This window comes from Emericellopsis atlantica (assembly GCF_019669845.1).
Source record: "Emericellopsis atlantica unplaced genomic scaffold F5Z01scaffold_23, whole genome shotgun sequence".
NCBI lineage: Eukaryota > Fungi > Ascomycota > Sordariomycetes > Hypocreales > Bionectriaceae > Emericellopsis > Emericellopsis atlantica.
The window spans coordinates 250,829-266,955 of NW_025764725.1; the positions used below are offsets into that span (position 1 = coordinate 250,829).

Genomic DNA, 16,127 nt, shown 5'->3' on the forward strand with positions numbered 1-16,127 from the left:
CATCAGCTGCAGGTCTCGTTTAGCAGACGCCGCTGGGTGGTGGAGACCGTGGAATGCGGGTGCTGCGTTTCTCTAATTATGATTCATGGATTCATGGACGGTTGGTTGAGGTATCAATGACCATTTTTTTCATGCTCTGACGCTCAACCTAGCTGACTGAATGGAGCGTCGGCTCAGGATCGTATTCGTTCCTCGAGTCAGCGTGCCCAAACTTGCTGTATCACTGCTGATACTGACGCTGTGTTGTTTCTCAAGTCCGGCTTCTTTGGCCAGTGACTGGAGTGCTATCTTTGTTTTTACGTGTTCTACACTTGGGTTCATGTATTGCTTAGTACTCCTAATCCGCACTTACTATTGAAGTACTGGTGTAGAATTATCTTCCATGGGTGCGATGTGGCAGCTCGTTTGTTGGTCTATGGCTTTGCCTGTGTCATGTCGAACACATTAGCCCCCGTACTTGATGGATCCCGATGTCATGTAAGTCGACAGAAAACTAGATTAAGCTCTGATGATAATATGCCCACGCCAGCTGCTGTGCTGTGGCAGGTTTTCAATGGCATATTTTGACCTAGCCCCCTGAACCAGAGGAAGGATTAGGGTAGGTAAACGAGTAGGTGCAAAATCCGCACATTAACTTTTAAGGTACGTACCGGCGCCTGCAGGCACCACTAACACGACGCCGCGGCTGCGCAGGATCCCTGATTTTGGTGATCAACCTCACGTGTCAAGCTGCAGCACCTCGGATTCGACGCTCAACATCTGACGTCTGTGATGTTGACTTGGAAGTCAAATCACCAGCCAACCCCTCACTTTGCTCCCGTGGTTCTGGCAACAAGAAACGCCATCGACTTTGTATAACAGCGAATTCTCCAAATCGCATCTGCGTTGCGCATCGTTCGACGTCATTTAGATTGCCAGGGGTTCCCGATATTGTCTCCCTTGTCTGCGGGTCCGTCTCCTAAGTTAGAACCGCAGCTCAGCTCGCCTTTTCTTCCGCAGCAATCAGTTCGAACCGAACAGTACACATTCATTGGCACTGTCTCACGAATCCGTTACCCATCGTACAAGGTGTTGAATGTTGCACTGGTTCTGTAGATCGCCATTACAGCATGTTGTGTTGCGAGGATCACGACGCCCAGTTGCTACCTCTGCGCGTTTCGTTCACCTCCTAAACCAGTACCACGAAACAATTTACCGACACAATGCCAAACGAAAGGAGGAACGGTGCCCTCTCTTCGATGAAGCCGGCACCACGGCCGTCTGACACGCCAAATCTCGAATCAAGATCTATGCACACCAACCCGGGAGGCATCGACACTCTACTGCCACCAGCACCGATCGTCCAGACACCATCCTCGAGGTCGAACTTGGATGCGTCCACAACAGAAACAAGAGACTATTGGAATGGAGGGAATCCTCATAACAAGGTGCAATTGCCGCCCGGCGACCTCCCCCGGTTCGACAGCCTCCTAGCGCCACCCCCGATGCCAGCGAACGAGCGGAGAGAAAGCGACACATCGACCCGAGCCACCAGCGAGAATCTTGCCGGGGAGACAGCGTCGAGGCGCAGTGTGCAGTTTGCGAGACCGGAGATTCCGGAAGTCACACAACACTCTCAGCGTAACTCCTTTGAGGAATTCGACAGCCCTGGGAAAGGCAGAGGTGGCTCCTTTATGTCCAAGATCAAGGCAATGACGGGCGGATCGACTAGCATGCAGACGCCGAAATCGCCTACTGCCATTCCACATGATTTTGGCGGTCACTCTCTCGCCAATTCACCGGTAGCGACTAGGACCCAAAGAGGCCCAGACTCGCTTGCCGAAGGGACATACGACGCAGATGCTGATGCCGAGCTGACAGCGGATGAGCTCAACATACCCGACGCGGGTCCATCCAAGAGGAAGAAAAAGCGACGTATGCGACGAAGAAAGGAGGACAAAAATGAGCCCTCGACACCCAACCAGCCTAATCACGATGCCGACATCTTCCAAGCGTCCAAACGTCTCTTGAGACGGAGAGCGAGCATGCCTGATACCGCAGCAGTGGCTAATCGTGGCATGTCTGATGATGAAATGGCGCGGCATCGCGCCCGTCCCTCCATGTGGCGCTCCCAACGCTCGGCGTGGACAGATCAGGCGACCCGTCCCGCAAGTGACGACAACGAAGAGCTCGACTCATCCCTTGCCGTGATGCGCCGAAGAGGCCATTCGCGAAGGGCGACTGCGTTAGGCGGTGGTGGCGTTTCAGACGGGGACGCCGTTGCCGGGAGGCGACCTCTCTTTGGTTCAGAAAGGGCTTCCACCTTTGGTGCACACAAGTGGAAGCAAGTGAAGAACACGCTGAAATTGCTTCGTCAGAAGAAGGAGGATCGGTTTGACTACTACAAGTCTGCCGAGCTCATGGCCGAGCTTCGTGCTGGCGCCCCCGCAGCTCTCATGCTTGCCAGTATGATCCAACGTGACGAGCACGGCAACAAACGTATTCCCGTGCTGCTTGAGCAGTTGAAACTTCGTGTTGTCGACAGCTACCCCGACGAGACCGAAGATAGGAGCGACAGGCATTGGCACTTCAAATTCGAGTTGGAGTACGGCAGCGGCCCCAGTCGCATGAACTGGACCATCACCAGGTCGCTGACAGACCTCTACAACCTCCATTTCCGCTACAAATGGAAGTTGAGGAATGAAAAGTATAAACCAGGTCGCATTGAGACAGGAGCCCGTCTCAAGCAGCCCAAATTCCCGTGGGCTGCTTTCCCGTACATGCGTTCGGCCCGGGGAAAGAAGGACATGGATGAGAGCAGTTTGGATGAAGGTCAGCCTGGTGAAGCAACCGACACGGCTCCAGGCCATCCTGTCGCTGCCACTCCTATTCCTGAAGAAGGGTCCCAACTGGGGGTCAGTGACGCCGAAGTACCAATGCCAGCTAATGCTCGAAGACCATCAAGGCTAAATATGCTGGGCATGCGGAGGCGATCGACAGGCATCACGGACCCAGGAGAGATGTCGAACGCCGAGGGCCGAGAGGGTTTGCCGCCAGCTGTTGTTCGCCAGCGCTATGTCGAGAAGCAGAGGCGGATTTTGGAGGAGTATTTGTCTAATTTGATCCGCTGGCTCATGTTCCGTGCGGACAGCAACCGTCTCTGCCGCTTCCTGGAACTCTCCGCCTTGGGCGTCCGCCTGGCCGCCGAAGGCAGTTATCACGGCAAGGAGGGTTACCTACACATTCAGTCCTCGAAAGGACTTGATTTCCGCCGCGTGCTTACACCAGCCAAGATGATCAACCGACACAGCAGCAAATGGTTCTTGGTCCGGCAGAGCTACATTGTTTGCGTCGAGTCACCCGAAAACATGAACATCTACGACGTGTATCTTGTCGACAACAAGTTTGGTATCATGTCGAAGCGGAATGCGCTCAAGTCTATAGGTGGGACGAAGCCCAAGGTGATGGACTTGACCAGGGAGGCACCACCAGACACACATCATACGTTGACTCTGAAGACTTCGGAACGCCAGGTGCGCCTGTGGGCAAGCAACCCAGGTATGATGCGAGATTTCGAGCTGTCCATCAACGAGATGCTACGTCAGACCATCTGGTACCAAAACAAGCGTTTTAACAGCTTCGCGCCGGTACGGCAGAATGTTCATGCACAATGGCTGGTTGATGGCCGCGATTACATGTGGAATGTGTCGAGGGCCATCAACATGGCTCGCGATGTCATCTACATCCACGACTGGTGGCTTAGCCCAGAACTGTACATGCGTCGGCCAGCGTGCATCAGTCAAAAATGGCGACTAGATCGGCTGCTTCAAAAGAAGGCCCGCGAAGGCGTCAAAATCTTCATCATCATCTACCGAAACGTCGAGGCCGCAATCCCCATTGACTCCGAGTACACAAAGTTCTCGTTGCTCAACCTGCATCCGAACATCTTCGTGCAGAGATCGCCAAATCAATTCAAGAAGAACCAGTTCTTCTTCGCTCATCACGAGAAGATCTGCATCGTCGACCACGACGTTGCTTTCGTGGGTGGCATTGACCTGTGTTTCGGTCGTTGGGACAGCCCTCAGCATCCCATTACAGACGATAAGCCCACAGGATTCGAGGCAACCGATCAGCCAAGAGACGCGGACAATTGCCAGCTGTACCCCGGCAAGGACTACTCGAATCCTCGTGTGCAGGACTTTTACAGGCTCAACGAGCCTTATGAGGAAATGTACGATCGCCACGTTGTTCCAAGAATGCCTTGGCACGATATCTCAATGCAGGTAGTCGGCCAGCCTGCGCGTGACCTGACGCGCCACTTTGTCCAGCGATGGGATTATCTGAGACGTGGACGCAAACCTACCAGGCCGCTTCCTTTCCTGTTGCCCCCGCCTGAAGCCAAGATGGAGGAGCTCGAGGAGCTGGGCCTCACTGGCACGTGCGAAGTTCAGATCCTGCGCTCAGCCACGACCTGGTCGCTCGGCATTGAAGAGACGGAGCACAGTATCCAGACGGCGTATATCAAGATGATCGAGGACTCCGAGCACTTCGTCTATATGGAGAACCAGTTCTTTATTACCAGCACCGAGATCTACAACACACGGATCACGAACCGCATCGGCGATGCCTTGGTCGACCGAATCATCCGGGCGCACGAGAATGACGAGGACTGGCGATGCGTCATCATCATCCCGTTGATGCCTGGCTTCCAGAACACAGTCGACGAGCAGGAAGGCACTAGTGTGAGATTGATTCTCATGTGCCAGTATCGCAGTATTTGCCGCGGTGAGCATTCCATATTCGAGCGCCTCCGCGCCAAGGGCATCGACCCCGAGGAATACATCAACTTCTACTCGCTCCGTCAGTGGGGGATCATGTCGAGTGGCAACATGGTCACGGAGCAGCTGTATATCCACGCCAAGACTATCATTGTCGATGATCGTGTGGCCTTGATTGGTTCAGCCAATATCAATGAGCGGTCAATGCTGGGTAGCCGTGATTCAGAATGTGCCGCTATCGTCAGGGATACCGACATGATGTGGTCGACCATGGGTGGTCAGCCTTACCAAGTTGGACGGTTCGCTCACACCCTGCGCTTACGTTTGATGAGGGAACACCTTGGACTGGACGTCGACGAGATTCTTGCGCAGGAACGCCAGCACGAGATGGACAAGGAGACCTTCGAGAACGAGATGAACGAGATTTATGCTGAAGACACTGCCGAGCCCCAACCCAGGCAGCGTCCTCATGCACCGCAGCGCCCGCCAAGCTTCAACCATGAGCTTGACATGGAGCAGGCCGAAGCAATGCATGAGTCGGATTCGTCTTCTGAAAGGAACCGGGAGGTTGACCCACGTGTCGAAAACCTGACTCACCAAATGGATGTGCAGGGTCATGGACCAGACCACTGGCGGGCGGCCGAGCAGACCGGTGCAGATCAGGGACGGGATACTGTGATCATTAACGGGCGGGAGGTGCTCGTTCACAACGTCGGCACCGAGGGCAAGGGCTCCCTACAGCAGCCCAACCAGGCGCACCAGACTCTGCCGATGCCCGACAACAGGTATCTTGATCCAGCAGAGGCTGGTAGCGAGGCGCTGCCACCAATGCCCCCATTCAACCGGCGCACAACTGAACAGTTGGGTTTGCCCCGACCCGCACTACTACCTTCGCTGCCTGTTGTTGACGACACCGATATTGGCGGCCCGCCTGTACACACGGATCCTGTGACTGGACGCCCGATGAGCGGTGTTCTCCATCCCATGGCGGCTGACATTAAGCCAGCGCACATTGACAAGGACTGTATGCGTGACCCCCTGGATACCGACTTCATGGAGGAAATCTGGCACCGCGTGGCTGTGAACAACACTACGCTGTACCGCCGTGTCTTTCGCTGCATGCCGGACTCTGAGGTCAGCAATTGGGCCGAGTATACAGAGTACAACAATTATGGCAAGAACTTCCGCGCCATGATGGAGGGACGCAGACCAAAGAGCAAGGGTGCCGAAGTCAACAGTGAAGGACACGCCGCGCATCAGCCGTCGACATCGGGGGCAGCAGGCGTCGCGGCACCTGGGCCCGAGGCGATCATTCAGGCTGCGGAGAACGAAATCCACAAGATCCCCGAGAAGATCGGAGAGAAGATCCCTGGCGTCAATTCTGAGCATCAGCAATCTCACGGCCACATGCCTCACATCATTACGCCCAGCGCCCCTGAAACAGCCGAACTGAATGAGAAGCCGCCGGTTGAGGACGAGAAGGCCGGGCTGACTCTCGATACAGGCGTTGCGAATGAGAAGCAACGTGCACCCGAGGCATCCTCACCAGTCTACTCGCAGGGAGATGTTCCTTTCCCGGCCATGGAGAACGGACAGACCAGGTTTCTGGAGCCACAGATTAGCAACAAGGCGCGTGAGCGTCGGACGACCTTTTCCACTCTCGAGAAGCCCGCGTCGCGGGAGTCTGGTCCTAATTCAAACATCCTAGGCCGCGTCGGCTCTGTGAGGAACAGGCGACGAGCCAACACTAAGAATAGCCGACGTGGCTTCACCTTGGACGACATGCCCACACGCCAGGAAGCTGAAGTGTTGATGAACATGACGCAGGGCCACCTGGTGCAGTTTCCGTACAACTGGTTGGCGACGGAGGAGACCAACGGCAACTGGGGCTATCAGGTCGATGGTGTCGCTCCTTTGGCTATCTAGTGAGTCTTGTCATCGTGCCGAGAGATGAGATGTGTACTAATGTGCCACAGTGATTAAGCTTGGTCTTATCCTTTCTGGCAAGGCGTTTCAAAAAAGGCATGGCACGGAGTTGCTTGAGGTAATATACGGCATTGTTCGCACACAGCATGCATTTGCAGGGGCACACTCGACATTTCCTTTCTACTTTTCAGTTCTTGTACAAGTATAATATGGTACTACAAAAGGGTTGGTACATCTATATATACATAAACACGTGCGAAACATGGCCCCGATTAGATCAAACCCGCTCGCTCGCCCAGATGGCTCCTCTGCAACCAGCCCGTATCACGTTGGTCAGCAGCCAATGCGGCTCAGCCTTCTTGGCGTCGTGCTCGACCGCATGGTCCAGATGCTCTAGCTCCTCGTCCCGTATCCTCCTCAGCGTCTGGACCAACTCTTCCACCTCGCTACCCACGTCGTACCCCTCCTGCTTCCACGTCGTGATCATCTCCAGCAGCTCTCGGATCTGGGCGTTGTAATGGCCCCCAATCTCCGTCTCCACGGCTTCCGTGCACGCCATGGCCGCCTCGCGCCCCATGACGGCTGTGCCCCATCCCAGGCCCGTGGCCATGACGCTCCACAGGGGATACAGCGCCGTGGGTCGTACTCGGTGTTTGTGGATGAGGCCGTTGAAGGTCCGTAGATGCGCGGCTTCCTGCTCGTACATGTGGGACATTAAAGGGCGAAGATGCGGATGTCTGTTCGTTATGGGAGGCGTCTGCGCGGTGTAGATGAGGGTGGCCGCCAGTTCTCCTGCTTGGTTGACACGGAGCTGTTAACTGTTAGTATATTGTCGGGCAGAGTAGGCATTTCCGATCGAGCCAATGGAATAGCTCTGGGGAGAGTGGTGGGCAGACGTACAGCTGACGACAGATATTCTCGTTGCTCCTTTGTCAAGGTTTTGAGCTTCTTGGAACCCTGCTCGGAGGGAGATGTGCTACCGGTCGATAGGCAGCGTACAATGGCGGGACAGCGCGTCTTCGCGCATGAGAGTCTCATGGACTTCGCAATACAGAGTGTGGGTGACATGACGTATGGCAATTCTGGAAAGTGTGCGAGTGCCTTGACACTTGAAGTTGTAGTCGTAATTACATGGGCCGATATTCTCGACTTGGAGGTGACATGACGATGCCATGTTCGGATTTCACTCGGCCGAAAGTATGCGCCGGATGGGAGATTATCCGAATGCCGGATATGCGCCGGGTCGCGCCTACCTCGACTGGCTCCTTACTTCCTGAGAGCCGTGGTTTTAAAGTCTTGCACAATATTTCCTCCTGTCTAGATTTTCTCCTTGTCCTCCTCATCGATCGAACTGCAACGCTTCTTGCCGCTTTTGAAGCGTCAGCGTGCACATCGCGTCCATTCCCTCCAGACTTTCGAATTCGACGCCATCTCTTTGTCCCTTTACAAATCACGTCAGGTCACAGCAGAATGTCCGACATCGATAATGACCTTCTCGACCTCGCTGGTGGCGACTCTGGAGACGAGGGTTCCATCAGCGAGGGTCGTGACCGATCTGAGTCTCCCCGGCGCGATTCGAAAACGACCTCGTCAAAGAAGACTTCACGCAGGTCACGGCAAGATGCTTCCGAGGATGAAGGCGAAGCGTAAGTCACCACCCGGCGATCGAGGGCCCACTGTCTATTGTGACCAAGCGGCTCAACTCTGTATAGCTTTTCTGAGCCTGGCTCGCCCAATTCTCTGGCCTCGGCTGCCATGGACGAATCCGATTCAGATGAGGAGCCTCCTGCACGATCGCGCGCACCACCCGCCGCAGCTGCCGGCGAGGGTGAGAAATATCCTGTCGACGGCAAATACGTCAGCCACTCGGAGAAGGCGCGGATAGAAGCGTTGCCTGAACTCGAGCGCGAACAAATCCTCGCCGATCGAATGATGGAGATTGATCGACAACGCCAGAACCGATTGCTTCGTCAGATGGTTGAGAACGAGGAGCGGAAACAGTCGCAGAAGCACAAGAAGAGAAGCGCCGACACTGCGGAGCTCGAGGACGAGGATGACCGGAAGACAACGACCAGGCAACGGGTCGCCAAAGGGGAGACTGCGATGGATACGCTGCGCCGGGCACGGCTGGAGAAGCAAAAGCGCAAGGAGAATCAAGAGCGAAGACGGGACTCATACTCGCCGAGGAGAGGATCGCGATCACCAGATCGAGACGCGAGCGACGACGATTTCGCGAGGGGGAGTCGGTCGCCCGAACCAGAAGCTACGCGTGACGTGCCGCCCCCTGAGCTGCGGGACTTTGAACGCGTGCGACTCGGCAGAAATGAGTTCTCACAAGTGTGCCACACGCCTGGCTTCGAGGACGCTATTACTGGATGTTACATCCGCCTGTCGGTAGGACCGCATCCAGAAACGGGGATTGAGCAGTACCGCATGGCCCTGATCAAGGGGTTCACGACGAGCCGGCCGTACGCTCTCAATGGACCTGGCGGATCCTTCATCACGGACCAGTACGTCCGCGCAGCGCATGGCAAATCCATCAAGGAATTCCCATTCATCGCCGCGTCAAGCGGCAAGTTCTCGGACGCCGAGCTGCACCGGTACACAGTCACATGCCAGAACGAAGGCGTGACATTGCCGACCAAGTTGTTCCTGTCCGACAAGGTGGACGAGATTAACAATCTCATCAACCACAAGTGGACAAACGAGGAGATCAAGCAGCGTCTGAACCGTAGAGCGGAGATGAAACGCCGCTTCGACCCTGCCGAGCGCCAGCGTGTGGCGCAGAAGCTGGAGGAAGCGCGGGAGAAGGGCGACGACGAGAAGGCGGACGCGCTACAGGAGCAGCTCGACAACATGGGTGCCCAGCGACTGGCCTTTAGGACGAGCCTGGCGCCCACCAAGTCGACCACCACGCAGCAGCACACGGAGCAGGATCGTCTCGCCGAGCGCAACAGGGAGAACCGCCGACTCAACGCCGAGGCGGTGCGCAAGGCGCAGCTGAAAGAGAAGGCGCGGATCCGCGAGATCGAGGCGGCGATTGAGCGCGGCGAGACCGTGGAGGACGACTCGTCGCGTCGGGTACGGACAAAGGCCAAGTTCATCCACGACGTCAACGAGAAGGCTGAGCAGAAAGCCGGCAGCAACGGGGCGACACCCACAAACGGCAGCACGCCCAGCAAGAATGGCACCAAGTCGATGCCCGCCCACCTGGCGAAGCTCCAGTTGGAGCAGCAGACGGAGGCCAAGGGGGTGCCGACCATTCACAAGCCGCTCATGGATGATGATGTGATTGGGTCGCTGGATTTGGACATTGATATTGATATCTGAGGCGTCATGCAGGTTCCGGCGTTTGGGGCCTCATGGGCGGGCTACTACTATACAGCAGGGTGTCTCTCCTTCTCGTCTCTACTACTGCGCCCAGGCTAGACTAATCAAAAGTCGACCGCGACGATCCTCCCGCCCCGCGTCTCGTTTCCAAATGTCGCCGAGTTGGTTGTGACGTAGAGGGTGTCCTGGTCATACTCACCCTTTCCGAACTCCAACGCCGTGCAGCCAGCGAGGTCCCATTCTCCGATCCCACCGGCAACAACCTTCATCTCCCCCGTCTGCGCGTCACTGTAGACGATGGTGCCGTCAAAGTGAGTGGCGGCATAAATGTTGCCATAAATGTCAAAATTGAAGTCATCCACGGCAGAGGCAATGCTCGAGGCGTTGAAGACGAGTTCCGGCCTGACGTCGCATCCCTCCTTCTTGTTGTCGTCCAGGGCGATGCGGTAGATGCTCGAGAGGGCGGTGTTGGACCAGTACAGATGGTTATCCCGGATCTGCACGCCATTAATGCCAAACATGGCGGCGCCCTCGGGCGCGGTCATCTCTGGATACTCGTAGGCGGATTCGGTGAAGCTGTTGTCCGTCACGTTGTAGAAGGAGACCCGGCTGCGAAGCGAGTCGGCGATCAGGACGCCACCGGGCACGGCGACAAGACCGTTCACCAGGCCGGTGTCCGCCGAGAGGGCGCTGAGATGCGCGACCTCGACGTCCTCGTCATTGTCCAGGTGGGGGAACGTGACAGTGTAAAGGGCGGCGGAGCCAACGACCATGTCAAAGGGGCTTCCGGTGGGGGTCTTGCCGCCGACGACGACGTAGACACGCTCCTCGCCCGCGCAGGCCTCCTCGTCGGGGATGAGCTGGTCGATGCCGAGGAGGACGTCCAAGTCGGGCACGGTGGCGAGGAGAGAGAAGTCGGGCGTGGAGGACGCCGGGTCCTTGACAATGTACACCTCTGGGCCGCCGGTGAGTCGCGTGGCGAGGAGGGAGGACGTGGAGGGGCGGATGGCTATGTTCTCAAAGAAGCCCGGTGCCGGGAGAGAGCCTAGTTCCCTGAAGACGGGGGCCTTTGGCGCTTGGATGGCGGCGGACGAGATGTCAAAGGGCCACAGGAGAGCGGTGGTGACGAGAGTTGTGAGAGCCATGGCTGTTGGTGTATCAAGGGGAGATCTGGTGGTGTAGAGGCTTGCAGGAGTAGGAGCTGCTATTGGATTGAGCGTGATGGTCCATTGCTGTAACGGCGCGATGCGATTTCTGTTATACACAAATATTTCGTCTTACTTCCACGGCTTTGCGCTTTCGTAATGAAGGCAGCGCAGGATTATGCGAACAGCATCGTCGTCGTTGTCTTACCAATGTGGATCGCCGGTGCAAGTCCACGGAGTTCAGGCCCATTATATCCCTGCAATGAGTAGGAAGCAAGTTGTAATGCACAAGATTGCATGGCTACCCTGATGCTTCTAGAAATCAATGGCTAGGTAGATTCAATGGTCTCGTGTCTCGAATTACTCCTGATGATCCTCCAAATAGCCAAACCAGTCAAACTTGCCCTGCCAGACTCTGACGAAGAAGAAAGTCATTGCCAACAACTTGATGACCATGACCTGCCGTGCCATTTCAATATGGCTCCTGGTACGAGCCCATCCTTGCAGCTTCGTCGGGCCCGTCTTCTCGCAGCGATCGCATACGTGGCTGAAGAGCAAGGGGTCGTCCGTGATGACACCATCAATCATCCTCCCGTTTACCGTCAACGTCTCTGACGACATGAATGTCTCGTTCTGCGCAATACACCACTCCATCCAGCGCTCCTCATTCACCGTCCAGGCCAAGACGGGTCGATCTTTCTCCTGCGCTTCCTGCATGAATCGTCTGCCTCCCTTGCCTACCAGCACCTTTTGGAAGACGTTGAACCCAAGATTGGGTATCGCCAGAAAATGGCGCGAGTAAGGCAGGTAGAACGAGATGTGCACCATGGGGTACTCGGGCAGATGTCGCCTGGCCGCTTTGAGAAAGGCGGTATTCCACAAGCCCAGGACGACGCGATGGTGCCAGGGTGGATGTTGGGTCGGGGTCACTTCGCGCAACGTCCTCTCTACTGCGCTGAGCAAGTCATCCGCGTCGTCATCGATCTGCTTCTCCTTAGCGATGTGTTTCATGCATCTGTCTTCGCGCCAGAGAGAGAGAGAGAGACGCCGCGCGCCTGCTTACCTTGACATCCAGGAGGATCCAGAGGTGCTCCATGCCGGGGCGATTCATCATGTCCAGCAGGTCGCGCAACCGTGGCATGCCCTCGTTCTTGTCCCGGACGGTGCGCAACGTGGAGAGGGTGTCCCAGTTGCACTCGCTGATCTTCGTGTCTATCCCAAAGCATCGCTTCAGCGTCGCATCCTAGAGCGAACGGTTAGTTTTCCTCGCCAATGCGCACGTTCGTCGTCGTCTCACATGTGAAAGCACCACCACGCCGTCTTTGCTCAGATGAAGATCCGTCTCAATCGCATGAGCGCCAACGTCGACAGCACCGCGGAACGCGCCCATGGTATTCTCCGGGAAGGACGCTTTGTACCCTCTGTGGGCAATGTTCTGGGGCAACGAGACCCTCGCCCCTTTGCTGGGCGCAGGGGCCTTCAGCCAGGGCGCTTTGGTTGTGCCGTCAGCCACTTGATGTCTGCTGCCAACGGGTGTAAGTGAAGTACCTTTGGGGATGGGCTGCGGCGCCCTCTGAAGGAGCTGCTTGTATTCGGCCGCCATGGTCATCTATACGATCTAGAAAGGACGCGCACCACGAGTGACTATGCCGCTTCGAGCGATGGAAAGAGAAGCATTCGGATAGAGAGAAATTGCACCAGTTCTACGTGCAGTCTATGAATGACTCCCATGGTGCGTTTAAGAGTCCGGTGTCCGGACATAAGAGCGGTTGTTCTCATGACTGACGCGACGATGCGGAGTTGGCTGACCTGCTCGGGTCTCGGATTTTGTCGCGTCAGCAGGCACACGTTTCTCCAACTTGTGGTGTCAATGGCCAAGACAATTACAGGCAGCTTTCAAGTTTCCAAAGAATGCATTCTTCCTTTGAACCGTCTTACGTACTTCCACCTCGAGTGACAGTGGGCGGACCGCACGAGGAGACGGGCTTGAACGCCTGGTCACGACAACAAGCCCTGCACGTACGTAACATTCACCACTGTGTTTCATTCTACTTGTATATCTTGCGCGGGAACGATTGCCGAGATGAGTCCCACGTATACTCCGCATTACTCGTACTAAATACTTGTACATAGGCTGCCTCCTTATTAGTCACCTGACGTCCTGACCTCTGCCGCCCCCTGCGGACTGGACACAGCCCCTACATATCCGTACTAACTTATTAGTACTTGACGCTACGCCGCCTCGCAATACCTACATGCATGGGGTTGGTAGCTGCTGGGGGTCGCGAGACGTCGTCGTCAAGTGTCAGGTAATAATGCCCGACGCCACCAGCTGTTGTACCGGCAGACTACCATGACTCGACTGCAGATCAACAGACGATTGGAGCCCTATGAGTGATGCCAGTGACAGCTTCTTGCGGCTGACCATGGAACTAAAAACCGACTCAGCCCTTTCCACATCAGAAACGTATCTTGTCGGTAGATGAGATTCATTTCTGGAGATCAGCCCCAAGCCAACCCTGTTCTAGCGTCTAGCAACCGCAGGGAACCCATGAGTCTACACCTCAGGCAGTCGCGATAATATATGCTCGACCAACCTTACACGACAAAGCCCAGACACTGCCAACTGGCACATTGATTTGGCCTCTGGTGTGAGGTTCTTCGGGAGACGGTCCAGGTCCACATCCTCCTGTCCCCAAAAAAGGCGACAGCCCTCGAGTCTCGACGCCTCGTCGTGATGGGGGCCGGGCGACTGCCGACTGGACTGACCCAACAACTGTCAACAGGGGAAAAGCCTATCCTCCCCGGTCGGCATGTCACTGACTGACTCGAGTGCGCGCCCGGGCTGACCCGCGCCAACTGCAACAGGAAAACCCATCGCCTAATAACAAAGAGGGATCTACAAGTGAGGCCCGGCTTGTGGCTTCATGTCTGTCACCACTTCCGAGTCTTCAACGGTTCGACCAGGGCCCAGGGCCCCAGGGGTCTGTTCCGATCAGCCGCTAAATGCAAATGCGGACTCCATTTCATGCTCCCCCCGTGCTTCTCCAGATGAGTTGACGGCTCGCACGTACAGATCTTTAGTCTCGTCCAGGAGTCAGGACCCAGGAGAAGATCGGAGCCGGGTTCCTGGGTTCAGTATAGATACGCCAGACCGCTCCCTGCCTGCCATGTCCCATGGCCTGCTGCTCTTCTCCATGATTCTCTCTCTCCTCTATCGATCGCTGCTGGTCGCAAAATAGGTTGATCGCGCTCGTTGAAGAAGCACGCACACAAGAGGCGTACATTGCCAGTACTATGCCTATCCTCCTCCACGTCTGCCAAGGCCCAAACTACCCGCCATGCGTCGATCCATGGACGTCGACGCGAACGTATGCGTCGCCGTGACCCTGGCCGTGGCGACAATGTTCACCGTGGCCCGGTTCTGGGCGAGGTACATGACCAAGGTCAAGCTCTGGCTGGATGACTGGTTCGCCCTGGCGGCCTATGTGAGTATCCACGTTCATGGTCACGACCACGTACCTCTCGTGCTGACTTGACCCAACCCAGATCACGGCTATAGGATATTCAGTCCTCATCATCGCATGTGAGTACCTGTCTCTTGCGAGCGTCTGGACAGATGCGTCTAACTCTTCTCTTCAGGGACCATCCTCGGAGGCCTGGGCCAGGAGATGGCGACACTCAGCATATCGCCCGCCGAGGCCGTCATGCGGTCGTCCATCTTCGTCCTGCTCGTCGAGCTCTTCTACGCCTTCTCCCTCTTCTGCTCCAAGATCGCCATCCTCGGTATGTACTGGCGCCTCTTCAGCACGTCGCCCATCCGCCTGCCCATCCAGGTCCTCGCCGCCATGTCCCTCGTCTGGGTCATCATCCGCACCTTTATGACCATCTTTCACTGCGTGCCCCCGCAGGCCTTCTGGGACCCGCCCGTCAAGAATGCGCGGTGCGACATTGACAACTCAAAGTTCTTCTTTGGCACCACCCTCACCCATCTGCTCATTGACGTCGCCATCCTCATGCTGCCCGCCATACAAGTGAGGCAGCTGAAGCTGCGGACGGGCCAGAAGCTGGGCGTGATTGGGCTGTTTATGTTTGGCGCTGTGTACGTGATCTCCTTCACACCCTGTTTGCAGGATATTGTCGTCACCTTTTCTGTTAGATACGTCTGGACCCCCTGCTGACCGACACGTCAGTGTCTGCGTGGCAGCCATCGTCCTCCTCATCTCGGCGGCGTCCTTGGACAGCCATTCCCCTGAGATGCCCTATGACATGATCAACATCATGATCCCAGCGACCGTAGAAGTCAACTTTGCCGTTGTCTCGGGTATGGCCAAACCCCCCCACCCCCCCCCCAATGGCCTGCTCAGCATCCCATCGTACTAACACCTAGTAGCCTGCCTCCCCACGATACGCCCCGTCATCCAACGCCTCCTGCCCAACTCGGGCCTCACCTCGGGCGGCCAGAGCAGCACCAACGGCGGCGGCGGCGTACGGACGGGCACGGGCGTCAAGCTCCGCACGCTAGCGACCGCCATTGAGCTCGAGGACGACAGTTCCACCAAGAACTTTGCCGACCGCAACTACAGCTCCGGCCTGCGGTATGCCGACGCGGAGACGGGCAGTTCCGGATCCAACGAAGACGCGCCGCGGCCGGGTCCGAGGACGGTCATTGAGGCGGGCGCGGATGATGGGCAGAGTCGCAGCGGACAGCCCGAGGATGGCGGCATACGGGTCAAGAACGAGATGAGCATCTCGTACGAGGCGAGGTGATGTGGATGGACGTGCGCCGACAAGATGGCAAGACATTGTAGAGATAGTCAATCTGAAGGGTAGCGATGGGGTGAAGAGGATAGTGTTCAAACTGTATTGAGTCTCTGATAATCCCACGCACTCTGTATACACAGACCTAAACAGATAGATATCGCGCACCTTGGTATCAAGTAAATGTTCCCCCGTCGCAAAGCCAATG

At 56.4% G+C, this 16,127-nt stretch overlaps 6 protein-coding genes across 6 annotated transcripts; 3 read left to right on the forward strand and 3 right to left on the reverse strand.

Moving 5' to 3' along the window:
• The first annotated feature begins 746 nt into the window (after positions 1-746).
• F5Z01DRAFT_661902 (uncharacterized protein) lies at positions 747-6,892 on the forward strand. The gene is made up of 2 exons (XM_046263910.1): positions 747-6,682; positions 6,734-6,892. Exons 1-2 carry the CDS (start codon positions 1,203-1,205, stop codon positions 6,738-6,740), a joined length of 5,487 nt encoding a protein of 1,828 aa, XP_046116002.1. The 5' UTR covers positions 747-1,202; the 3' UTR covers positions 6,741-6,892.
• Positions 6,893-7,833, reverse strand: F5Z01DRAFT_661903 (demethoxyubiquinone hydroxylase). The gene is made up of 2 exons (XM_046263911.1): positions 7,584-7,833; positions 6,893-7,494 (listed from the first exon to the last, which is right to left on the reverse strand). Exons 1-2 carry the CDS (start codon positions 7,749-7,751, stop codon positions 6,961-6,963), a joined length of 702 nt encoding a protein of 233 aa, XP_046116003.1. The 5' UTR covers positions 7,752-7,833; the 3' UTR covers positions 6,893-6,960.
• Positions 7,834-7,965: 132 nt separating this feature from the next.
• Positions 7,966-10,065, forward strand: F5Z01DRAFT_248762 (uncharacterized protein). The gene is made up of 2 exons (XM_046258476.1): positions 7,966-8,329; positions 8,396-10,065. The coding sequence occupies exons 1-2, from the start codon at positions 8,154-8,156 to the stop codon at positions 10,011-10,013; spliced, it is 1,794 nt and encodes a 597-aa protein (XP_046116004.1). The 5' UTR covers positions 7,966-8,153; the 3' UTR covers positions 10,014-10,065.
• On the reverse strand, positions 10,047-11,426 carry F5Z01DRAFT_248882 (uncharacterized protein). Its single transcript, XM_046258478.1, has one exon. The coding sequence runs from the start codon at positions 11,156-11,158 to the stop codon at positions 10,118-10,120; it is 1,041 nt and encodes a 346-aa protein (XP_046116005.1). The 5' UTR covers positions 11,159-11,426; the 3' UTR covers positions 10,047-10,117.
• Position 11,427: 1 nt separating this feature from the next.
• F5Z01DRAFT_248877 (PLC-like phosphodiesterase) lies at positions 11,428-12,918 on the reverse strand. Its single transcript, XM_046258477.1, has 4 exons — positions 12,707-12,918; positions 12,456-12,649; positions 12,222-12,401; positions 11,428-12,142 (listed from the first exon to the last, which is right to left on the reverse strand). The coding sequence occupies exons 1-4, from the start codon at positions 12,765-12,767 to the stop codon at positions 11,519-11,521; spliced, it is 1,059 nt and encodes a 352-aa protein (XP_046116006.1). The 5' UTR covers positions 12,768-12,918; the 3' UTR covers positions 11,428-11,518.
• Positions 12,919-14,499: 1,581 nt separating this feature from the next.
• On the forward strand, positions 14,500-15,928 carry F5Z01DRAFT_638720 (uncharacterized protein; the record flags this gene model as incomplete). The annotated part of the gene is made up of 5 exons (XM_046262395.1): positions 14,500-14,646; positions 14,708-14,744; positions 14,801-15,260; positions 15,292-15,482; positions 15,552-15,928. The coding sequence occupies 5 exons, from the start codon at positions 14,500-14,502 to the stop codon at positions 15,926-15,928; spliced, it is 1,212 nt and encodes a 403-aa protein (XP_046116007.1).
• Between the last annotated feature and the right edge of the window lie 199 nt (positions 15,929-16,127).

Excerpts from the sequence above, each read along its gene's own strand:
- F5Z01DRAFT_661902 (XM_046263910.1), top strand. The coding sequence starts at position 1,203 with ATGCCAAACGAAAGGAGGAACGGTGCCCTCTCTTCGATGAAGCCGGCA.
- F5Z01DRAFT_661903 (XM_046263911.1), bottom strand. The coding sequence starts at position 7,751 with ATGTCACCCACACTCTGTATTGCGAAGTCCATGAGACTCTCATGCGCG. Across the intron at positions 7,495-7,583 it reads GAGAATATCTGTCGTCAGCT|CTCCGTGTCAACCAAGCAGG; the intron begins GTACGTCTGCCC and ends AACAGTTAACAG.
- F5Z01DRAFT_248762 (XM_046258476.1), top strand. The coding sequence starts at position 8,154 with ATGTCCGACATCGATAATGACCTTCTCGACCTCGCTGGTGGCGACTCT. Across the intron at positions 8,330-8,395 it reads TCCGAGGATGAAGGCGAAGC|CTTTTCTGAGCCTGGCTCGC; the intron begins GTAAGTCACCAC and ends AACTCTGTATAG.
- F5Z01DRAFT_248882 (XM_046258478.1), bottom strand. The coding sequence starts at position 11,158 with ATGGCTCTCACAACTCTCGTCACCACCGCTCTCCTGTGGCCCTTTGAC.
- F5Z01DRAFT_248877 (XM_046258477.1), bottom strand. The coding sequence starts at position 12,767 with ATGACCATGGCGGCCGAATACAAGCAGCTCCTTCAGAGGGCGCCGCAG. Across the intron at positions 12,650-12,706 it reads GCCGCAGCCCATCCCCAAAG|CGCCCTGGCTGAAGGCCCCT; the intron begins GTACTTCACTTA and ends GCACAACCAAAG. Across the intron at positions 12,143-12,221 it reads GGATCCTCCTGGATGTCAAG|ATCGATGACGACGCGGATGA; the intron begins GTAAGCAGGCGC and ends AAGGAGAAGCAG.